Raw genomic sequence first — 25,905 nt, forward strand, 5'->3', positions numbered from 1 at the left:
TTGTTTCTTTGCATTTAATGTGTTAACAGAGCTGCAGAGAAACAAGGCCTTGAAAAGTGCAAATTCCATTAATGTAATTTTAATAGGCTGTCGGCTACACAGAAAAATTCTCTTCTTTTCACGGAGAATATTTGGCACCCAATCTCAGCCCGATAACCGCCATTTGTCAGCTGTTTAACACTTACTTGTAATCCACCACTCTGACATCAAATACAGTCACTGTCTTCAGTGCTTTCACCAGCTGAGGACAAAACGAAAATACTTACAATTTATTTAGCAGTTTACTTTTATTAAGCGTTTAACACAATTTAGGAACTAAGAAAAAGCTTTCTACAATTTATGAGCAATAAATACAGCTCAAAAAATTAAACACAGCTATTGTTATATAATGAGGAGATCTCCCATGATATCGCTCATGGTAATGAAGAGGGTTTTTATATCAGAAATGCTATCAAATTATGACAGGGAAAATAACTCATACAGGACACAATGTAAATCCAACTTCTATTCAAGTCTTCGTATGTTCTTTATAATGAGTTAACCAGCATGGTGTTGCACACGGGGAGTAAACACAATTATATTTCAAAAATAATTAGTCAATTTAGCCCCTTTTAAAATCATGCATTTTGTCCTTATACTTTGCATTTTATTACTGTTATTATTTAGCAACAATAATGTAGGAAGCAGAGTTTGATTGCAGCGTATTTTTCTTAATTGTGAATTTTCTTAATTGTGAACAACATCACTGTGAAGCCTACTGTTTTCCTGAACTGACATCACAAACGTTTCACCAACAGTTACTGGTTAAACCAGAAGTGAGGAACACGCATTATTATTTCCCACACTAGCTCACAAGTATTGTGACCAAATTGTTACACTTTATGACTTCAATGTCATTACTCAGATTAACCAATTCAGTACAAAGGACTGAAGATACTCAATGATACAAAAGTAAAGACGTGCTAAGCAGTTTGAAACAGTCAATAGGAGGATGCAGAAAATGAACAAGAAATATAAACAAGATCATTCGTGTTCCACGACCACTGTCCCATTAGTTTAACCTCAATCATCAGAAAACTATGCAACGAATTTTCCAAGCCTCTGAATGACATGGGCAATGGTGAATTTGTAGGGAAGTTACGGTAAATTTGGAAAACCGAGATTCTTCAAGTGTCAAATGGCAGGGTCAAGTACTTCAACCATTGTTGAACACATGGTGCCATGGAGACCTGGTGCTTACAGAATGATGTAAGCTGCGGAGAATTGTGTGAATTAACTCACTAGAGCTCATGGAGAGAAACCGTTCATGAAACTCCTTGCAACTGACATATCTAATTTTTGGTAAGATTTAGCGTTACATATTCAACAATCAGAAACAAAATGAAGCTTGCATGGAAATAATTCAATAAAGAAAGACAACACACATTTAGAAGAGGCATATTTTCACCGTACAGCATTTTTTTTCCCTTTTAGGTGGCCATTATATGTTGAGAGTGTGAACTCCAATTACATGAAACATTTAACTATAAAGGATAAGTAGGCTAAGAGAGTTTGAGTGGTAGAATGGACATGAATTGAATAATGACAAATTGGCACAGTGGAGTTCAACAATGTGGAAATACTTGAGTGAGATGCCTGTATTGGACCACAACCAACTAACATGGAATCACAATCTCACTGTATGTTAGAGATAGTAGGAATTGCCGATGCTGGAGTCTGAGATAACAAGGTGTAGGGCTGGATGAACACAGCAGGCCAGGCAGCATCAAAGGAGCAGGAAAGCTGACATTTTGGGTCTGTACCCTTCTTCAGAAATGGGGGAGGGGAAGAAGGCTCTGAAATAAATAGAGAGGGGGGCAGGCTGTGAAAGCAGGTGGATAGTGGAGCAGATAGGTGGAGAGAAGTTGGACAGGTCAGGGAGGCAGGGATGAAGCCAGTAAAGGTGAGTATAGGTAGGGAGTTGGGATAGGGGTTGGTCAGTGGGGAGAGAGGGGCGGGTAGGTGGGAGGGAAGGAGGACAGGTCAAGGAGGCGGGGGTGAGGCTAGTAGGTAGGAAGTGGGGTTGGGAGTTGGTCAGTGAGGTGGGAGGAGCGGACAGGTGGGAGAAAAGACTGACAGGTCATGGAGGCAGGGACGAAATGGGCCGGTCTTGGGATGAGGTCGGGGGTGGGGAGATTTTGAAGCCTGTGAAGTTCACATTGAGGCCATTGGGCTGCAGGTTTCCTAAGTGGTATATGAGGTGCTGGAGGATTATTAGAGGAATTGACAAGATAGATGCGGAAAAGTTGTTCTCCCTCTTGGAGACTAGAGGATCAGAGGGTGTAATCTCAAAGGAAGAGGTCACACATTTAAGACAGAGATGAAGAGGAATGCCTTGTCATAGAGGGTAGTGAATCTGTGGAATTCATTACCACAGAGAGCTATCAAGGTTGAGATAAACAGATTTTTAACCAGTAAGGGTATCAAGGGTTATATGGGGAAAAGGAAGGCAGCTGGAGGTGACGGTTATCAGATCAGCCATGATCTCAGTGAATTGGGGAGCACACTCACTGGGCTGAACGGCCTACCTCTGTTTTTACATCTTATGATTGATATTATGATCCTTCATTTGAACTCCCTGAGGAATTGTTTGAGAAATTAGGATTCCTCATCTGGAAAAACAAAGCCTTGGAGGCAGAAGCAACCTTAAACAAATACAAAGATAGCATCAAGCAAGAGAAATTAAAGCTAAAACAATACAGGCAACATGATAAGGCAGCACTGACTGAAGGTTCTGAAAAAGAACTTTACGACAGATACAAGGAAATGTTTCTGAAGGTGATATTCACCTAGAGAGTTAGGCATTGAAAGAAGAGGTAGTTGTAATAATGGCACTAGATTTATTAAGGAACAGTTAGATACAGGAAATAGGAAAAAGGGAAGGTAGCAATTTTCAGAGAATCTGATATGTCTCCAAGGCCTTTTTATCTAAGTCTACCTTAAGAACCTGAAAACAAAGCAGACAATGCATTCAGTCACTAAGCAGCAAGTGGATATCTTATTTTAAGAAAAGCACTGCAAAACATTTCTAAAATCAAAAAAAGATCAGTAACCCATTAACAGATAAGGACAACAAGATTCCATGCTCATTGTTAAATCTTAGAAAACACATAATAATTGTTTCCTTTTACTACTCACCTCATCTTGATTTAAAATTCTGCGATATTGAGTACTACGAACCAGAAGTGTAACACGAATTTTCCCAATCTTGATAAAAGAAAGATAAAATTATTCGGCATACAGCAAGATTCCAAATATTAAAATAAATATCCAAAATTATCATTTAGAAATTTCAGAAAAATTATCTAATGACAATATAAATTTATTTAATCATTCTGAAAAAGTATTTCCCATTTCGTTGAGATGAATAGGCCATTTTAAAGCTGAAAAGACAGAGTTTATCTTCTGTGTCACGGCTAAATTCAAAGTTACTGATTTTCCCATGTCCTCAAAAGCCATGTCAGACTGTCTGAAGAGGCAATTCCTCTGTAAATGTGGATGGCATCCTAAGTAACAGAGAAAACCTAATTGGTTGATTGGCTGAGTTTGAGTTTAAGCCTCAACTAATTTCAAACAACAATCCAAAAAACAATGACAAATAATAATGCAGTCTATTTCCTCAATGAATCAAAAACATCACCTGAGCACATTATGGAACGGGTTTCATAACCAAGACCATCCCTCCCTGCAGCATGAGTACAGAGGCCGATCGCAACATCCAGATCACAATTCTCCTTAAATCAGTCTCTGAAGACATGCAGAGAGAGTGAGGATGCAACATGTGAAGGTTTTAGGGTGTGGACGAATTGTTTTGAGAGAGAGGATTTTGAATGAAGCTTGAGAAATAAGGCTGGGCAGCAGCTGATTTGGATATCGCAGAATAAGCCTTACTGGTTAACAGCATGGAGTAAAGCGTTAGTAACGTCATTACAGGGTGGATGCTGATAAGGTGCTTCCCTTGGCTGGTTGGTCAGAAACTAGGAGATATAACCTCAGGAAAAGGAATACGCCACTTACGACTGAAAGAGGAGGAATTTCTTCAGAGGGTGGTGGATCATTGGAATTCTCTACTGGAGGGCTGTGGAAACCTAGTCATTGAGCAAGTTCAGGATAGAAATCATTAAGTTTCTGGAAACTAATGACATCAAGGGCTATGGAGATCACATGGGAAAGTGGCACTGAAGTCAATGATCAGCCATGATTGAATTGAATGGCCGAGCAGGCTGAAGGAGCTAAATTGCCCACTCCTGCTCCTAGCTCTTAAGAGTAACAACTGAGCATGTGAGAAAGGGGTTATGTCATAGTGACGTTAAATCACATGGTACTGGAGCTAGAGTCTCTAGGATTTTGAAAATATCCTTGCTTACAACCCCTTGTAGATACTTCTGTTTAATAAAACCTGTTAATAAGCACTCAGGAAAGCACAGACCTTATCCTACTTCAGACAGACAGCCATTGACTATTTGCAAATTCTTACACTGGAATGAGCGGTCTATGCCTGTGATACCATTCTAAAGTTGAAAGTGAATGCCAAATAGATAGGGTAACGGAGCATTCTACAGTAACACTCTTACCTGTGGCTGTTCTTGAGTAATACTTAGTCTAAACAGGACATGTTGTGAAAATGCTCTGAACATTCCCGTGCTAAAGCAGTCAGGTACCTGTTATTTACAAGCAAAGAAAGCATTTGTACACTGTTCTAGGAGGCCAATTGCTTAATTGATAAATGTTATACAAAAACATGGCACATATTCTCAATACATATTTCAGTTCTGATGAAAACTTATTGACCAGAAACATTAACTCTTTCTCTCCTCAGATGCTGCCAGACCTGCTGAGTATTTCCATAATTTTCTGGATTATTTCAGATTTCCAGCATCCTCAATAATTTGCTTTTAAATTTCATCCATCAGGTTCCACACACCTAAGAGGCAGACTGCGTGAAATCTGTTGAAATAATTCCAGGCCTTAAATCACTTACTCATTATAACATTATCTGTTAACATCACAAAATGACAAGTGCCAATAGTTACAGTTAACAGCATTGGATATTTCTCAGTTACAGGTGTTCCTGTTCTTTCCAATATATAAAACTGGATAACTAATATAAATAGAATATGAAAGTATTTGTTAGCTGAATTCATAGTCAAGGAAACAAAATTGCCAGCTAACCTATGTACAATTTGTAGTCTCAGTAACAGAACAGAACAAAATCCCATTATGCCACGCTTCAAAATCACAATATCATTTGGATATTTTGACCTATTTAAAAACTGCAGCAAATTTGGTTGCTCATTCTGACAATGCAAGAAAAGGAACTCCCATTTTACAGCCATCTTTTCAGAGTAAAAATTAATTAGGTATGTTTTAGACGAGGGATGTACAACATGCGGCCTGTGATGGTGTTCAGATAAGAACTGGTATATTGGAACCTCTCCATCGTTGCTTGTTTACACTCAAAAGAAATGCATTTCTCTCAGAAACCATTTTATAATACTGTACATAACTGAAAATTAATCATTCTTAAAGAATTTAGGTGACAGCTTCTGTTCATCAAATTATGACAGCATTCAGCAAAGGGGTTAAAAACTCAGTGTTAATGTTCGTGTAGTGATTTCATTATGTATGAAATGAACATTTTTTTAAACACACAAATGAATAATTTCCAATGGATGAAATGCACTTACCAAAGGGGTATTATAAAACAATCCATAACGCATGCGAGGGAGTAGAGAAAAGACCACTTCCTTGAAGCATACCTAAATTACCGCAGACAAAAGAATTAAAATAATGGTGCGTAAACAGAAAATGTTTTACATGCATAACTTATAGTTATAAAAGTATGAAAATGTTCCATACCCTTTTAAAGTCAAATGTCTTCAAATGTATAATATTGTGATCAGCAAATACTTTCCAGGTATCACTAAATAAATCACCATATCCATAGGAACTCTGCAATACAAAACAAGGGAAGACTGCTGTAACAGGTAAGCAGGTTAAGATACAAATGTGTACATCAGAAATAATTATGTATCCAAACATCTGGCAATAGACTGAGATAAACTGCAGAGTCTGTGCAGTTGTCAAAAGTTATTTGTAATTTAGTTTGCAGTAATTCAAAACATAGCTTTCAAAGCAGAATATCTGTTGAAATAATTCATGTGGAAGCAAACAGAAGCAGACATGAATGGCAACAACCAAAATACAAATGGAGAGGCATTTCAGAGCACCAATAAATTCACAAAGAACAAGCCTGGCTGTAACTCTTTTCAATGACATGATTGGGCCCCAGACAATATCAAATAAATTAAAATCAGTGCTGAATTCATTTTATTAATTTATTTTCAAGTACAGAATACAGACACAGACAAGCAAGCTGCTTCGAAGGAGTATTCTGGAATATTTTCACACAGTAAAATTTGAAATAGCATGTCCTGTACAGTCCAATAGTTTTCACAGTATCATATCTGACAGGATGCAAAAAATATCAGGAGCACATAACTGTGTGACAGCAAGAAGGCCTTTACTATTTAGATACACTTCCAATTAAGAATCAGTATCTTCTCAGTACATTTTCATTGTTCAAAAGTTTGACAGTAAGTAAGCAATTTTCAAACAATGCTACTTTTTTAAAAAATAGTGAGAACCATATCTACAGAAATACACCAAACTGAGATGCCAATAGTAGACAAAATAAAATTAACCGTCATAAATGTGGAACGGTTTTTGAAAACAATTTAATACAGACTGAAGTGTCAGGCAAGCCTTAGAATTAACATTTTAATGAAACATTCAGGCCAATGATGACATGAAAGAAGTGAAAGCACTGCTCAATTTATTTTGAAGTACAGTATATCAAAATCACCAGAAAACAGATGTCGGAGAAAAGATAAGCAAACCCATGTTAGAGTAAAATTCTGCACTGAACATTATTATACAGTACATTTTGTCAAATACTGTGTCATCTGGATAGGTCGTGACTAGTGGTGACTTTTCCAAAGGAATTTTAAAACTGCACCACAAGTACTTTATTTAAGATGTGCTATCTTTAGCTGCTGATGTAGTAAGGACATAATACCGTACTATGACTGACAATTTTGTTTTATAAATGTAAATTCTGTCCTTCAGAGGAAAATAATGCCACACATTTTTAAAGTTTTCCTATTATTTTATTTTATATTACACTCTTAATCTCATGTACATATCCAAAACTTATTTTCTTCTTGTACAATGATTTAACTGTAGTTGGTATTTCCTGTCTACCACTTCTTCATTTGAAGTCTGTGTGGGTCACTGAAGATCTCTCAATCTGCTTATCTGGTAGGTCGCCTTGCTTCATGTCCGTGAATCAGTCAAGGTAGTACACAGTTAATGTTTCAGTTTTATGATCTTTTCTGTTAACAGGTCAACATCCTCAAAAATATTGAACTGAATGTTCCTAGCCCTTTAGCAATGGGGCAATGGTGAGAAATTCAGGCAAATTCACAATGAAAAAATGAAATTCTCAACCGAGAAAATTAAAGGCTGATTTTCCCTTTTAGGTTTCAACAACTAGATGTGGATCTTGCTAGTATGCTGCGAGGGCCCTATTTGCATGTATTACCATCTCACACTAGCTAACTTCACCTCAATTTTATCCAAATCGCTATTCTCCCAGATATTGATGAGGAACTAGACGGCATCAATGCCCAATTTGAAAGTCTTTGTGGTTGCCTGGCGGCTGCAGCTCGCCAGCATGGTCTCCAGGCCTCCACAGTGACCATCATCCCCCAAATTCTTAGGGCATGCTCCAGGGGTAGACAGCACCTCCATCCTTCATCCATGGAAGTAGGCATCAGCAAAGCAAAACCTCACCACATTGTGGCTGACCTTGGCTTGTGTCAGAACACTACTACACTTTGGAGGTCAGCGACGCCCTACAGTGTAATGCTGTTGTCAGGTTGCTTTGTGCACATAACCCATCTCAACCATCTGTGCAGGATGCATCTCAGGCTCCTATATCATCAACAGAAACAGAACTTGTGCTGTGATAGAATGGGTGACCATCCCATCCCAATGGCTGTCAACATGATAGCAGTGCTCAAACGTTTACTCAAGCAGCTAGTTTCAAGCATTCACTGGGGACATATGGAATCTCTGAATCCTCAACCACAAATGTAGCAAGGATATTACAAAATCCAGTTATGCAAATTATCCCCACTTCACTTCTGTACCCCTTGACAACTTCAGTACCACAGCTTGTGCAGTGGGATTTGTAAAGACCACTGGCTTCACCCAGGTGCAGGGCACTACACACTTTCTACTGAGTGTGCCATAAGTAGACAAGGGTTCTACTCCATCAACATCCAACTCATCTGCTCTCATTGTCAACATATCTTAGAGGTCTACATGAAGTTTCCTGGTAGTTGCCATGGTGCCTGTATTCTTAATAACTTTCAAGTTCCAGCCTCATTCAAAGAGCTAATGCCACAAAAGGATGGCTTACTTGGAGACAAGAGACAGCCCTCCAACTATAGCTGACAAGTCCTTTGAAGAAACCCCTCGTCAAGGCAGAACACAAATATACAATGCAGCCCACTCTTCCAGTAGGCCACCATGGAACTGATGAGAGAGCTGCTTAAGATGAGGTTCTGATGCTTGGATCAATCTGGAAGGTTGCTGCAATACGTTCTAGATAGTGGACCACATAATCCTGCAATGGTGTGCTCTACACAACTGAAGGAAGTAAAAAGGAGATGTCATGGATCTAGAAAAGCTAGGAGAGCAGCAACAGCTCTTCGAGGAGAAAAATGAGCATATTCAATGGGAGGGAAATAAATCTCGCCGTGCTAGAGTGAAGCAGCATCAGCTGGACAGAATTTCATTGATACACACTTTCAAGAGACACAAGTTGGGTAAACACATCAGTTACTTGATGTAGTTATTTGTTGTTGCAAAGGCAAGCTGCCCTTCTTTCCACATCAAGCAGATGTTCACCTGCACATCTGCCAATGTGGTATACTGCATCCGCTGTACCCATTGTGGCCTCCTCTACATCGGGGAAACCAAGCGGAGGCTCGGGGACCGCTTTGCAGAACACCTACGCTCGGTTCGCAATAAACAACTGCACCTCCCTGTCGCGAACCATTTCAACTCCCCCTCCCATTCCTCAGACGACATGTCCATCCTGGGCCTCCTGCAGTGCCACAATGATGCCACCCGAAGGTTGCAGGAACAGCAACTCATATTCCGCTTGGGAACCCTGCAGCCCAATGGTATCAATGTGGATTTCACAAGCTTCAAAATCTCCCCTCCCCACCGCATCCCAAAACCAGCCCAGCTCGTCCCCGCCTCCCTAATCTGTTCTTCCTCCCACCTATCCCTTCCTCCACCTATCCCCTCCTCCCACCTCAAGCCGCACCCCCATCTCCTACCTACTAACCTCATCCCGCCCTCTTGACCTGTCCGTCCTCCCTGGACTGACCTATCCCCTCCCTAACTCCCCACCTACACTCACCTTTACTGGCTCCATCCCCGCCTCTTCGACCTGTCTGTTTCCTCTCCACCTATCTTCTCCTCTATCCATCTTCTATCCCCCTCCCCCTCTGTCCCTATTTATTTCAGAACCCCCTTCCCCTCCCCCATTTCTGATGAAGGGTCTAGGCCCGAAACGTCAGCCTTTTTGCTCCTATGATGCTGCTTGGCCTGCTGTGTTCATCCAGCTCTGCACCTTGTCGTCTCTGTTCTTTACTTAGCCTGTTGTGCAATAAAAGTTGCCAGCACAACTGTTTGAATACTTTGCAACAGCTCCTGCTCCTACATTCAGAAACATTATTGATTCTGATAGGTATTGGGGAAAGATTAATAATAATTCAGACCAGGTTCTAATATTTTGCATGGTGCAAAGTAATTTTAGCTTCTTCATGAACACCTTCATGATCGTTTTTCTGAGATGTGCCATGGCCATCATCAGTTTGAGAGGCATCCGGACAGAAACCCTTCTCGTCCACTCAGCGTCATTCTGCATTCAGCACAGACAATTTTTCATACACTGCTAAATGAGCACACAGTGCTTCAATTCATTTCATTACAACATTGAAATTTTCACAGTCAGAACTATTCCCCAGCCAGAACAAAGTGCAATGAGGTATTGGACATCATGGCCATCTTTGAATAAATGCATGCTCCTGTGCAAGACACATAGGTAGAATGAGCCTTTGACTCCAGAGTAGTGTGTGGTCATGAATGAACACTTCAGTCACACACACAAATTCGGCACAAGGGTGGAGCATAAATGGAGTCAAGGACCTTCACAAGATGTGTCTTGAAAAGAGATCTCTGGAAGGCATATGTGTGGTTTCACATCTTTCTGCATGTCTGCTGGCATCACCATGTCTCCTTGAGAGGAAGGGGCACCTGGAGTGAGATCCAGGTTCGTCAGCCCCTCTCACCTTGCCATTGATAGAGAGACAATGACTAAAGTGACAAAGTGCAGATCTGTATACATTTCCAGCAGCCCATATCTGTTCAACTGGGCCTGCCTTTCCATGGCTGCTGCTAACCTGTTCAAGGAGACAGACAGACCTTTGCCACAGCCAGCACCAGACACTTAAATGTTGGTGGATTCCTCCAAACCTCAACAGAAAGAGAAATTGCTGGAGAAATTCAGCAAGTCTGGCAGCACGTGTGGGGAAAAAGCAGAGTCCAGCGACCCTTGTTCAGAACTAGTAGTAGCTAGGAAAAGGTGTTATTTATGTTGAAGACAGTGGTGGTGGTGGTCATGGGGAGTGGGGTTAGCTGATAGGTGGAGCCAAGAGAGAGAGAAAGACAGTTAAGTAAACAAAGGGATGGATGAAAGTAAGCCTGGTAGAAAGTACAGCTGATAATGGGGGCCGTAAGTGTGTGAAAATGGGTTGGCTGTGCTGAAAGCAGCCCATGTCGTGACAGGGCTTGGGTGTGGGGGTGGGTAAAAGGACATGGAAAAAGGTTCAAGTTCTATAATCACTGAACTTGATATGGAGTCCTGAAGGCTGCATTGTCCCCAAGTGGAAAATGTTCTTCCAGCTTGTACTGAGCCTCACTGGAGCAATACAGCAGGCCTGAGAGAGGTTCCTTCAACCTTCAGTTTGGTTTACTGATTGCCTCCAATAAACCTGCCTGCTGCTTCTGTATAAGTCTGCATTTGTATGAAGTTATTGATGGCCAACTCCATGGGATCTTCTTCAGCCTAGAGTTGAGCACGTGCCTGGTCTCCAGCAGTCCCGAGTGTCAACAACATGGGGCATTTCTTCCTCAAACAACTGCAGAAGGATCCCAGTGATGTGTGCCCAGGTCTAGATAAATTACCACCAAGGTAAACGTGTCTGGGCTGGTGGAGGGTGCAGGAGACAGCCTTGGTGGTGCATTTTCTGATGCATCCATGGCTTCTTCCTCAGAGGTGGACAAGGAACCGATGCTTAGAGGGGTTGGTCTCTTCACCTCAGAGGCTACGTGGGTGCCTCTGATACCTGCAGCAGAGAAAAGAGGGCACAATTTGCACAATAAGGGTAGAGGTTTGAGCATGTTACAAATACATTTGCAATGATGGTAATGAGAGAGCCTCACACGACAGTGCAATGAAGCTTGCTTGGTTGCTGGGTATGGAGGTCTCAGCACACCTATATGAGTGGTTTTAATTCTCTCTCACGAATTCCAGGATCGTCTCTTTAAAAATGGTAAGGAAACAAATGTCGGTCACCTCACCATCTTTGTTGACCTTTTAGCCCTATTATGAGACAATTCCTCAGCAATGAGACAAAGAGAGAGATTGAATGTGGCTGGAAGAGCTTTTGGAATGTTACAGGAGCAGGAAAAGTAGTGCAGTGACCTAAGTGAGTGAGGAAGAAGTGCAGAGGGGAGGAAGGATTAGTAATTTTGGAGAACAAATTGGGTGAGAGCAATAGAGTGCAGATGCTGTATGCAGAGTGATAAGGTAGACCATGAGTTTTGGGACAGTAGCAAAATTAGAATGGGCATAATGAGCAGAGACAAGATGGTGGACTTACCCTTCCAGAGCACAGGTCATTAACTTCCTTCCTGCATTATGCACGTTCCTCTGGTTGCTACCTCCGACCAAGGTGGCAGATTTGGATGCTGTCGTCTCCTCCGGTGGTCCCAAGGGAAGTGAACTGCTCTCCCCCCCACCACCCCTTGCACCAGGAACTTGAAGCACTGCCACCTGCCTCTCTAAGACACTTCCTTCTGAATTGCAATTCTGCAAGAAGACCTCAAATGGTCATTCCTGGCTTGCAGCATTGGAACTAGTGAACAACTGGGTTTAAATAAGGCACCTGCAGCACCTACACAGAAGATCCTGGCAGTAGCAAGTAGTTTTGCCTCTGTGAACGTACAATTCAATGAGAAAACTTGTTGTATAATTTGTATGATTTGTACATTGTATGATTTTCTGTTTTGTTAATCAGCCTATGTTTGACCAGCTAATTGATGATGAAATCAGCTGCCTGACTAACTCAATTTGTTTCTAAATCCAACCCGGGCCAGTTTTGACTGCAATTTTCTGACAGAGAGCTTCTGCTACTGGAAGTATCTATCAGAAATCAAAGGCACTCAAGCCACGATTTTTCATCCATTACAATGCTCACCTGTTAGCTTGAAAAAAAAGTAGAAGGAATAAAATTCTACTTCCCTTTTACCTGCTTCCAGGAAGCAAGGCTCTTCTTTTGCCTAACACCTTCAGACCTATGGTGTAAACAATAAATATATCCAAGCAAAATATTTGCTTCTGGTCAATACCTACAACCGCTCCAATTGTACCATAGGTTAGGAAGTAATCTGATAAATACTATTCATATTAGTCACATCAGAATATATTTATTAATCCAATTTTTATTGTTGCGAGATAAGACTTTTAAAACAAAGTAGACACTTGCACAGCATAGCAAATTATGATCATCACCACCACTGAACAAGGTAACTACCTATCTAGCAGCAAATTACTCTTAATTGCTTCATGAGGCAATCTCCAAGGTTATTAGAGTTCAGAGACAGCAATAAGTAATTTACTCTCAGATTCAGTAAGAAATGTGTCACAAATAACTGCAGAGACGTAGGGCACTTATGATAAATGCAATTAAGTTTTCAGTGTGTAAAATAATTGAACATTAATTTCTTGCTCCACATTCCAAAATAATTTAAATTAAGCTGCATAATCTGATTATGTCCAATCAGTTTTGCCTTTGTTCCTTCATACATAAATTCTTCAAACTAGGACTCTGACAACCTAAAACTGTACTAACATTTAGGTCTTCATCATGGAAGAAGTTAGTCATGGGAGAGCTAATCTTATGGTAGAATACAACAGAATCAGAAGCAGGAGTGCACCATTCAGCTCCTGGAGTCTGCTGCAACATTCAATAAGATCATGGTCTCAACTCTAACTCACAAATACCTTGAAGAAAAATCTAACTCAACACTGAATTGTTTTCAATGACTCAGCATCTGCTTCCCGCCTGGGAAAAGATTTCCACAGACTAAGAACCCAAGATAAAAAGAAGTTACACCTCATCTCATTCACAAATGGGGGAGCCCTAATTTTTTAAATTCCTGGTTTTAGACTCCTCCATATGAGGAAATATCCTCTCAGCATCCATCTTCCTGATACACTTACGGACAAACAGAACATCTGAATAGATTAAGGTTCAAGGTATCAAGGAAAATGAGGGAGCACCATCAACACATGTGAAAACTGATCTTTACCTGCCCATGGTATAGAACAAAATGCAGAAAAGGAAATTTATCTGAACATATTAATACTATGGCACGAAGGGAAATGTTGGCTAGATTTGGCTACATTGGAAAAAAAAGTGCTGTTGCATGGGTCGAAAGCCATCATGGAGCTGAACAACAAAGGAAATGTAAAGAAGGAGAATACTGTGGTCAACAGTTGGATTCTAAGAATCACAAAGGCAGATAACAAGATGAAGAAACAGATTTCAGGAGGAGATCCTACAGCACTGAACCTAAACAGCTGAAGTCTAATGCAGCGAAAGGAATGTGGATATATAAGAGGCAAACACTGGAGGAACACAGTTCTTGGCAGGTCGCAGAGCTGGAGGAGAGACAGAAATTGGTTGAGGCCATGATTGAAACAATTGGATGATAATTGTCACTTTTTAGTGTCATACAGGATGGCTAGCCAATGTAAGTCGGCATGTATAGGGATCATGGGTGAACAGGACTTGCAGCAAGACAGGAATCAGAAAGCAAAGTTTTGAGTTTCTAGAGGGTGGAGGATGGGAGACCAGTGGTTGAGCACTACAAATGTTCGATTCTGGTTTGAACAAGGCATGGTTAAATGTTTAAGCAGTGGTTTTGCTGAGGCAGGCAATATCACTGGAGTGGAAGCAAACAGTCTTTATGAGGGAAGAAATAGGGATCCAGCATTAAGTTAATAAGGAAGCAGAAATCATAGGTAGCCCAATTCAAACTGAAACAAAGACCCAAGGAAGGAATAGAATTGATGACATGACTTTGAAGATTTTGACAGTGTAAAAAGTGGATAAGAGTGGAATCAAGTGAGCATAGTTCCACTAAGTTGGACAATGTAGGAGAGGCATTGAACAAGGACTGTGCGGTCAACTGCAAAGGCTGAAGAGAACTGGAAAAGCACAAATAGGGCTAGTGCAGCAGGACTAAGTCACTGAGTATATAATTTGGTTAGGGCTGTTCCCTGTGCTATGGCAGGGTAGAAATCAGATATATGAGGGCTGTAGGAAAAGTGGGATTAGGATTTACAGAATGGTTTCAAACAAGGAGTTTTCTGCGAGATGGACAAAATGTCAGGAAATAACTTGAGTTAACTCTATTCTCACCTTCAACTCCTCTTCAGCAAAGGCTCCAGATGATTCTGAAATTACATTGCTGCTTCAATTTCAATTTGCACACAGGGGTCAGTGGTGCAAAAGTCTGTTCTACTGAACTGCCCATCAGGTTCCTGCCCCATGATTCTAGGACCAATAGTATTGTTTATTATTTCCTTATAGGAATTCATCCAGCATTTTTTAATAAAGCTACTATGATAATTTACTTTCATTACTTTCACTGTTAATCCATTCCATAATATTATCATTGCCCTCTGCCCATTCATTGAATTCCTTTAATATCGTTGACTTAGAAGCATGGGCGTAATCTTATAGGTATTTGAGCAAAATGAGCTACGGCAAGATTTCTGGCAGAATCAGACAAAAAGTCCAGTAAAGCTAATCTCAACATTGGGAAACTCTCACTTCATCATGTATATTTTTGACAAGCGGCATTGCGAATTTCTTATTGACAGCAAATAACTGTCAATTGTTCACAGCCCAACTAACCTTATTAATATTCAGCCATTTTACCAAATGTGCCAAACAAGCTAAACTTTGAGAAAACTTGATGTGGAAACCAGAGTGGTTACCTGTCGAACTCAACTCTCTGCTTGTTCCAAAGGACCTCCATGTTGCACCTGACCAAACAGTATCTCAGGCCATGATCTGTAGTCTGCAGGGACATGCACACCTCATCTGCAGACATTGGCATCCAGCATTTGTTAAGGCCTCACCACCTCCCAGATGGTAGGAGCTCTAGAAGCACAGACTTGCATTGCAGGACACATTGGCAACTTGCATTGAAAGGCTGCTGCACCTTGTACAACGGACAGGCACCATCTGAAGGATTGAACCAGGGTGCATCTCAGAGCTGCTCACTTACTCACTTAGCTTTCGCTCACTTGGTACTTACATGCATGAACACATCATCCATGCCTGACCCTGCCTATTTGCACAGACACAAAGACAGGCAGCTTGTCTTGCTGGTCGGCGACTTAAAGGTGGAGTGGGGGTACATTTTGCTGTGTAGCAGTGTGTTACATCAATCGTATACCTGCACTATGTGCCAGCAGCTTGTGGCAAACACACTACATATGCAGCAAGTAAGCAGCCATGTCTCAAAGTCTTGAGCACTTCTCACTGACATCCATGAAGATACAGTAAGTCAAAGGCAGCCTCAAATACCATTCCAGGGGATTGGCCACGATCAAGGGGCTGATCAGGATGATCTCGCTCAGGGGATCCACGCCTCTGCAGTCTGAGGATTGGATCACTGTCAGTCCTTTTGCTTTAAATAGGTCACACTAGGTGCATTGAGCTAATGCCGTCAGAGAGATGTATTGCCATTCTGGGTTCTGGGGCTGTCCAGCTGGGTCTCTCAAGGGGTCAGTCCCTCATAGACCTTAAGGGAAAGGAGGTGGAGAGGTTGGGTTTGGTCCATGGACACTGTGGCTTCAAGGAGGACAGGGTGTATGGTCACACTTAGCCTGATCACCTTATATTCAAGGGCTGGCTGGGAAAATGTGGCCAGATGCAGGCTCATGTATACAGGTTGGACAGGGAGCTGGGGAGGTGCGAAGCCTATGGGTTATAAGGGAAAGGCTATCAGGAAGATGATTTGGGGTCTCACTGACACAGAGGTGGAGGCTATAAACCATGGTTGAGGAGCACTCATTGTTGCCTTTCATCGTGCTAGAAATTAAAAGTGTGCAATGGGGAAACAAATGTCTGTGACCGCACTCAGAGTAAGCAGGGTCAGTGACTTGACCCATGAGGAAAAAGGCTGCAGGTCTTACCAACGTTAGGGCTTTTAAAGGGAGACAGCACGACACACAGACCTTGCACTGTAGAGGACACAGACCTGCAGGGTCTCTCATCTTCCATTCTCCACGTCCCAGATTCACTGATCAACTCACTCACACCAACACATGTGGACTCAGAGACCAGAAAAAAAACAGGGATATTATAAGGATAAGGGCCCAAGTTGTCAGCAGGACCCATTCCCTTGCATACGCCTTGTTCCTCTTACTTCCAAATAATGTAGCAGACTCTCAGCACAGACCTCTATTGATGGTAAGTCATATGTAGCCATGATGCTATGCCTCGTGCTGGAACAATGACATTTGGGACTACACAGAGAGATAAGCAGCCAGGTGTAAGGTGAAAGCAGTACTATTTATATTTTAAAAATGCAAAATAATGTACAGTGCATAGTTGTACATGCCACCACAGTGCCTTCAATAATTTTTCTTCTTCTCCTCCTTCCCACTACTTGTAAAATAACAAGTTGCATCTATTTATGTGCCTATAGTTAGGCAAATATCCTAACACGCTTCACAGGATTGTAAAGGTTAAGAATGGACACTGTGAAATGATGGCTGGCTAAAAATGTGGCGAGTTTTAAAGGAGGTCTGAGAATTGGAGCAGTAATTCCAGACTGCTGTAGGTAGGATCAGTTGATATACAGAGATATGGAAGGACCACATCCCAGTGGATTTTAAACATGCATAGGCATATGTTAAATTGGAGTTTTCCTTCTCCTATCTGCTATGTTTTGCTGCATGAAATACAGGCAAAGGGGAATATGCAGATACTTGATGTTTTCTAACCAACCATAAGAGTTACTGTATTTCAGAAATCAGTAGCTATTTTGCCATTCTTTGATGTACCATCTAAAAACCTTGTAGGATCCAAATCTTACAAGCTAGCAAACATTATCTACTGATTTGTTCACTGCCACACAAATTTGTCTGCACATTTACCCTGGATTTTACAACCATTTCAATGTCATGAAGGATCTTACTTTTTAAATTTTGCACTAAATTATTGTCACGTGAAGTAGCAGGCATCAGCCGTAGGAAACATCTTCCTCCCTGTTGACACAGCTGGTGAAAGCAAATCTAACAAAATTTAGAATCTTTGGACAGACTGAGAGAGATGTCAAATATACAGCAAAAAAAATACTTCTCAATTTCATAATCCCAACAGGCAAGGTGCTAAAACAAATTTGGGAGAATAGAAAATACAGTGAGACTAACAATAAGCAACATAAAAAGAAACTGAGGCATCACACACATTGTGTAGAAATAAGAACCCTCTCAAAGTAGTAATATGTCTTATTAATATTCCTCATGCAATTCTCCGATTTACCCAGAGTAAATGCATGACAGATATAAAGTCCAATTATTTTTGATCAACAACCTGCAGCAAATTAATAATGTACTCACCGTATCCCACATTACTATGTTCACATCAGTATCAAAAGAGTTGTTGATATGTTGGGAAATGTACAGGTTAACAAAGTCACAGAAATGGTGGTACATATTGACACCTGAAAGTAAGGAATATGCGTTTTATTAACGAATGACGCTAACGTTATTTGGCTAAATACAACTGATAACTGTTCAGTTGAAGTAACTTACAGTGGGATCATTACATATTTGGCTTGTTGGTAGAGTATATCTGTTAATCACAAACATCTCATATCTTTCTAGCAACATATTCAGTGTTTGACAAAGTCCTAACCTAATACTTTATTTTGAAAAGAAATTTTCTAGGCACACAGGTTCAAATCCTATAACAGCTAGTAGAATTTTGATTCAAAGCTGGTCTCAGTGATGTGTTAAACTAAACAGAAATTAGTAAATATGTCTAATGTTGAGAGCATTTGTTGGTATGCTAGAAGACTAGTGCTTGATTAATTACATTAAATACTGTCTATTGTGGTATACAAATTTGTTTCGGTAATCTATTAATGAATTTTGATTGCTATTGCATTCCTGATTCACTCTCCAAACTGCAATCAAATGAATTCTGCTAAACTTTAAGCAATTTGTCTGATGCTCTATCCAAATAAAGCCAGAAATAAATCTCTCATATTCATCATGGGTAGTAATTTTTTTTAAAATTCTAATAAGCTGGATGTTGTCCAGTTCTGTTGCGGATTAATACGAGCTGCTCCATTATCAGAGGAGCTGTGAATGAAATTGAACTTTGCAGAACCTTAAAAAGAGAGTAGAATCAATAGTTCCCAGTTTGCAAGTGAAAATAGTGCCTGGGGTTTGCAAGATACTCTCGGCCATTTACATTTAGTGTTCTCTCAGAGGTAACATAAAAATGGGAGCTGCTTATACTGATTTCCCTTTGTAATTGGCAAGAAGACAACATACATCCATAGATCCTAAAGCAGTTTTTCATGAATTATTTTTCCATTATTAATTTCTTTTTGAGGACTAATGTATAAAGGGGTGTGAAAATCAGTTCATTTGAAAGACTGAGGTGTGGACTTGTTTCTTTTATCAAAAATAAAAAGGGCACTAAAAGGACACATTGGATTTTGTTTTTAAAGACACTTATTAGAAGTAACATGTCTTAAGCTAATGGTTTGGACTTGTTCATTGAAAGTAAAATGTTGAGTTTATGGCTGTCAGGAGTTGTGGCTCTTTGACTTTGTTTGGAATTCAGTTGTCTAGCTTGTTAAAAGACTCACCCCTCTTCCACCTTTTTTTTTGAAAAATCACCTTCTGAGATCAGTGTGAGAGCTGAAAACAGATGCAGTTATTCTCCTGAGAAGCTGCTGAAAGGCTTCCTCTTGACATTTCCTGAGAAACCTGCTTCGGCAAAGATCCTAGTGATACCATCTGTTTCTAGTGACACCAATTTACATGTGCCAGTATGTCTGACCAAAAGCTATCTGGAACATGGCATAACTCCTTTTTCCATTTGCAAATTAGCAATTATTTCACCAAAATACCTTCTTATGTAAAATTGATGTCTGCAGAAATTTTTTTTAAAAAACTTTTCTTGAACTGCTGTGTGCGCACACGTGTTAGGTTTTTTTAGAAGGTTAATAAGCAATCCTTTAACTTTATTAAATAAATCATGTTTTATAATAAATTAATGCTTTTTTTATTTATTTGAAGAAACCCGGTTGGCAGATTACTGAAGCAGAAAGATTAGTATAAATGAGTAATTAGCATAATAACTGAGCAAAGCATTTTTTAAAAAACATATGCAGTGAGTAGTGGTACTTCAGAGAGTCAGTGCACCTCTCCTATCTTGGTTGAAATAATTTACTGTAATCTTTTCATAAGATATTTCAGAATATTTTCCAATTTATTTCAATTGATGCAATTTAAAATTGTAACAAAGCTTGAAAAATCAGGTCATTGATCAAAAGAAAATAAATTTTGCATCACATATAAACAGGATGGTTAAAAGGCATTTGGCATGCTTGCCTTCATTGCTCAGTCCTTTGAGTGTAGGATTTGGGAAGTCATGTTGAGGTTGTACAGGACATTGGTGAAGCCTCTTCTGGAGTACTGTGTCCAGTTCTAGTTGCCCAGTTTTAGGAAGGATATTATCAAGTTGGAGAGGGTTCAGAAGAGATTTACCAGGATGTTGCCAGATATGAAAGGTTTGATTTGTAAGGAAAGGCTGGATAGGCTGGGACTTTTTCACTGGAGCATAGGAAGTTGAGCGGGTGACCTGGTAGAAGCTTATAAAATAACGAGAGGTACAGATAGAATTGACAGTAATTGTCTTTTCCCTAGAATGGGGAATTTCAAGACTAGGGAAATTTTTAAGGTGAGAGGAGAGAGATTTAAAAAAGGCATAAGAGGCAAATGTTTTACACAGAGGGTGTTTCGCGCGTGGAATGAGCTTCCTGATGAAATGGTGGATGCGGGCACGATTAAAACGTTTAAAAGACATTTGGATGGATATATGAATAGAAAAGGTTTGGAGGGATATGAGCCAGGTGCAGACAGGTGGGACTAGTTTAGTTTGGGATTATGTGGTCGGCATGGACTGGTTAGACCGAAGGGTCTGCTTCCATGCTGTATGACTCTATGAATAAAAACAGTAGTTTACTTTAGATGCAAAAGTCCAACATTAAAGTGTCATTTCACTACATTGCATAAAGGAAAAACTATTTGCCTTTACCTGCATCAAGCTTCATGAAGTAGCTTGGCTTTTCAACAATGAGGTCACAATTTTCATCTTTCAGTTCAAAATTCAGCTGAGAATATGACTGTAGTTCTGCAAACCTGTGCAAAGAATAGATTATAAATGGTACTAAAATACTGAATCAGAGCTACCTAAGGATACCAACTAGATTATAATTTAATCACTGTTCAATTTGTTACAGTTTAAAATGTCACAAAGAGTTTTCCAGTGTCATGTACAGCTGCTGCATCTTTCAAATTAACTAAATATGTTGAAATGTGTCATGCCATAAATGGATGTGGTTTGGTTTCCCACTGTTGACAAATACTCTTCTAACATTATAATAAAGGCAATTACATGGCATCATGATGAAGGTAATTAAGTAAGTATACAAAGCCAGTTTGCAAACATTAAATTCAGCAAGGAAGATGTGGACAATACTTTGCCTTTCACACCAGTTGTCTACATTTTCAAACAGCACGGAATTTCCAACAGCTATTTATACATGCTGCTACGACTGCTAATTTTCTCCACAAATGTAACTGTGAAACTTATTTTTCTCATTCCTACTTTTCTGTTAAAGCTTCTCCACTGTCAAGTGCTAGAAGCTGCAAGAAATCAGCCAGGAATAACTTTGCTTCTCTCTACATTACACTATTAGTACTGTAATCAAAGCTGGAAAATGCCAGGGTGGGAAATTATTCAATAAATCCATTAACCTCTGATCCCAAAGTAGTGTAATTTAAGAAAAATATAATTCACCATAATTTTACAAATCAGAATTTATAAATCACTGAATCATGCAGCAAAGAAAGCCATTCAGTCCATTATACTGTGCTTGCTCTCTGAAATTCCCTGCTCTTTCTCAAACGTTTTTATTTTTAAATTATATTTCCAATTTCCTTTTCAAAGTTACCATAATACTGAAACTACTTCCATCGTCCATTCAGGCACAATAACAATTTTGCTCTTCACCTTCATTTTGACCAGTAAAGGAATAAACACACATTTTGGGGAGAACAACATAAAAGGATTTATTTCTGGCAAGTACTAATTCTGTGCATTACTATTGGACATATCACTTTCAATTTACTTACTTTAATCATGGTTTCAAACATGGTGCTAATTCAATAATACTTTTAAAATGACCAAAGTAATTTTCCCATTTCAGAGTGACCAAAAGGATGGCGAACGAAGTGAAACGTTTCACAATAAACTGGAGAAGAAAGTATGAAGTTAGCATTATGTCACATTCTTGGTCAGAATGAAATGCAAGTCTCTATAGTTCCAGAGGGCCTTGCCTTAAGCTGTTCTCTCAGTATAGACAGACAATTGGTGGTGAGAGTTTAACTTGAGAGTTGCCAAACCTCTGGCAAGGGACGAGGTGTAGAAAGCAAAGCCTTCATGGTAACCTTGGCTGGTACAGGAATTGAACCCACACTGTTGGCATCACTCTGCCCCGCAAACCAGTCATTCAACCAGATGAGCTAACTAGGCTCCAACTGGACAGAATCAAGAGCACTTCATAGCCTTGACTACGCTGCAGCTTCTGTTTGAAGCAGGTGGCTGAAAAATCAGTTCTGCCAGTTCGTGCATCAAATTCTTAGCAGCCTTTACAAAGCTACAAAGCCACATTTCAAATATTTGAACCCAATGTTCTCAAAACATAAATCTGGATCTCTAAGATTTTAAAATGCCCAGGAAGTCAGATGTATGCTATTGCAAGTTAAAAAAAAAAGTCCAGCGATACAAAAAGGGCAGTCTGCATTTATCGCACACTGAACTTTAGCTGAAAGTACTTTATAATAATGTGAGATACCTGAAATGGAAAACTGTTCCATTTTTAGCAATGATTATTTTCACTTTTATTAACCCAACAAATCAAGAATGTCTGTACAGTTTTAAAGTAATAAGTTTTATATATGTTGTTAGTTTAAAAAATGTGCCCCAGTGCTTTTTGTAATTTTCCCTCTTAATTTTTCCGGTCTTGTAACACTCAATCTTTTAAAATTTCCCCTTTGCTGTCATGCATTTTTCACTGTCCCTCATGAATCTCTCAGCTCATAGCTTCTGTTCAAATGATTACTACCTATTTTTGCACCTTGAAGTAGGTAGGAGTTTCCAAGTTTGTGTTTTCCACTGAACCCTATGTTAGACTGATTCACCAAATTGTATAAATGGGTGGGATTTTACAGCACTTCTCTGACTAACTGTGGTACATTATCCCTTTTCCTTGCTATTGAGGAAGTGCAGCAGAGGTTCACTAGGCTGATACCAGAATGACAAGACTGTCATATGAGGAGAGACTAGTTTGACTAGGCCTATATCACTAGAATTTAGAAGGATGATGAGGAGGTCTGATTGAAATGACTAAAATTCCAAGGGCTGAACAGACTAGCTACAGGAAGAACATTTTCTCTAGTTGGGGAGTGTAGAATCAGGATCACAGTCACAGGATGTGGAGTAGGCCATTTAAGGTATGACGAAGAAATACTTCTTCACTCAAAAGATAGTGAATCTGTGGAATTCTCTACTACAGAAGCTGTGAAGGCCAAGTGCTGACTGTATTCAATAAAGATATTCATAATTGTTCAGATATTATAGGCATCAAGAGAAATGGGGAGAAAGTAGGAATATCATAGAATCATGAAGCTTAGAATCCCCACAGTGTGGAAACAGGCCATTCGGCCCAACAAGTCCACACCGACCCTCTGAAGAGAATCCCACCCAGATGCATCCCACTACCCTATCCCTGCATTTTCCCATGGCTGATGCACCTAACCTACACATCCCTAAAAACTACAGGCAATTTAGCATGGCCAATCCAGCCAACTTGCACATCCTTGGTCTGTGCGAGGAAACCGGAGCACTTGGCAGAAATGCATGCAGACACGGGGAGAACATGCAAACTCCACACAGATAGTTGCCCGAGGTTTGCAATGCTGAGGTGATGCCAACAGCAAGGTTTCAATTCCCATTCCATGAATTTACCATGAAGGTCCAACCCTGGCAACCTTAGCCTTGAGGTGTGTGGTGAACCTCAAGTTAAACTCCCCACCAGTTACTTCTTTCTAATGACAGCAGCTCTATGGTCCTCTGGGATTATCATGACTTCAACTTTACCTTCTGTCACAGTTCCAGCTCTGCAGCCTCTTGCCTCACTCGCCCCTTCCCCAACTCTCCAAGGTTAGTAAGTACTTCTTTGATTCTTATATCTTCCGCACATCCCTCCTCGCTTCTCTCCAGAGTCGGTGGTGGTACTTTCGTCTACCTAGGCCCCATGATCTGGAATTGTCATCAAAATCCTACTGCTTTTCCATTTCATTCTCCTTTAAGACCCTCCTTAAAACCTACTACTTTGACCAAGCTTATGGTAAGCCATCCCAACATCTTTTTTTTTCAGAAATTGTTTAGATTTAGTTGCACATCTGTGAAGCATCTTAGGATTCTCCTTGCTAAATTGGCTGTATAAATGCAAATTGTTGTTTTTGCCTTAGTTGTACAAAACATGCTGCATTCGCAATGTCATTCCTGCCGGTATAAAGGCTCTTAAGCACGGCCACGACACTTAATTCATTGTATTGTAAACTATTAAAAATCATAACAAGAAGAAGAAACATTACAAATCTATTGTTTGACTAACAAAGGTAGATTGGAAATATGTAATTGCAATGGAGTGGGTGCAGAGGGGATTTAGCAGGATGTTGCCTGGCATGGATAGAGGCTGGATAAGCTCAGTTTGTTATTTTTGAAGCACAGTGGATTAAGGTGGAGGGAACCTGTGAAAGGTGTACAAGATTATATGGGACATGGACACAGTGTACTGAAAGCAGCTGTTCCCCTTAGATGAAGGTTCAACAAAAAAAGGATGCACAGTTTTAAACAGAAAGGCAGGAGGTTTAGAGGAGATTTAAGGAAAAACGTTTTCACCCAGTAGGTGGTAGGGGTCTGGAACATGACTACCCTCCCAGGTAGTCGAGGTGGGAAACTTCACAACCTTTAAAAAGTACTTGGATGAGCATTTGAAGTGTCATAAAATTCTAGACCTAGTGTAGGAAAGTGGGACGAGTGTAGGTAATAGAGTATTTTTGGTGGTACAGTTTCAATGGGCCAAAGAAGTCTGATTGTATGAAAGTTATATCAATATATATTTCAACTGAGAGTCATTATACGCCATCCTGAGGAGTAACAGAAGTCTCTGCGGCTTGCTGCTACTTTTGGTCAACTCATAGCTATCGCACCATGGGTGTAGAATGAGGATGGAACATTGTAACCAAAGTTTTCTAGCAATGATAATTATTCATGATTACAGAAAAATTATTAATATTTCTGTAATACTAATGCATTCTTCTATTTAAAATTTAAGTTACAAAGTACATCAAACATTTGCACTTCCATTGTTAATACTTAAAACATTGAGAGGGAAATCACACAACATCAACTTTTTGCATCATTTCAAAACATTAAAGTATTGTTTGTCTTGCATTTTTTATACTAATTTCTCTCTGTTAAGACATATGATGTGAGAAAACTCAAAACAATAGAACTTTACAGCCTCTGATGCTTGCCTCTATGCCACTTGCCCATCAAGTCTTTCCAAGGGCTCCCTATTGCACTAGTTTCAAACTTGCATATTTTCCAGTTTTGCTCCAATTTTCCCTCATGTCCTCTCCCTGTTCATCTTACCCAGGAGACACACCACCTACTCACCCATTCATCATCCGGCCCAACTGTTGACCAGTCAACCTCCCTTTCTGGCTCTGACATTAGCTGATTTCTCTCTGCTACAAATCTTCAATCATCATTACCCCTTCTCCTCAAAAAAAACCCTCAACTCCTCTGTTCTTGCAAACTACTGCCCCAACTCTAACCCTCTTTTGCTTCACAAAGATCTTAAATTTTCTGTCGCTTCCCAAATTAATGCTCACCTTTCCTGAAACTCCACACTGGAAACTCTCAGGTTTCTACAACAGTACTGAAATGTCACACATGACAAGATGTGCATAATTGTGACCAGATTAAATTATACCCTGCATCAAATCCAAGCTGTAATAATGGGTGGCTTCATTGTCTGAAGCTA

General features: G+C 40.0%; 1 protein-coding gene across 1 annotated transcript in view; it reads right to left on the reverse strand.

Annotated features, from left to right (window-relative positions):
- eogt (EGF domain-specific O-linked N-acetylglucosamine (GlcNAc) transferase) overlaps positions 1-25,905 on the reverse strand; it is a 63,444-nt gene that overhangs the window by 16,656 nt on the left and 20,883 nt on the right. Inside the window, exons 5-11 of the mRNA XM_048606737.1 lie at positions 20,823-20,926; positions 18,107-18,210; positions 5,899-5,991; positions 5,727-5,798; positions 4,614-4,700; positions 3,178-3,246; positions 186-241 (exon numbers count right to left, since the gene is read on the reverse strand). Of these exons, the coding sequence (XP_048462694.1) occupies positions 186-241; positions 3,178-3,246; positions 4,614-4,700; positions 5,727-5,798; positions 5,899-5,991; positions 18,107-18,210; positions 20,823-20,926 (585 nt within the window). The remainder of the gene's footprint in view (positions 1-185; positions 242-3,177; positions 3,247-4,613; positions 4,701-5,726; positions 5,799-5,898; positions 5,992-18,106; positions 18,211-20,822; positions 20,927-25,905) is intronic.

This window comes from Rhincodon typus, chromosome 16 (assembly GCF_021869965.1).
Source record: "Rhincodon typus isolate 14 chromosome 16, sRhiTyp1.1, whole genome shotgun sequence".
Taxonomy (NCBI): Eukaryota; Metazoa; Chordata; class Chondrichthyes; order Orectolobiformes; family Rhincodontidae; genus Rhincodon; species Rhincodon typus.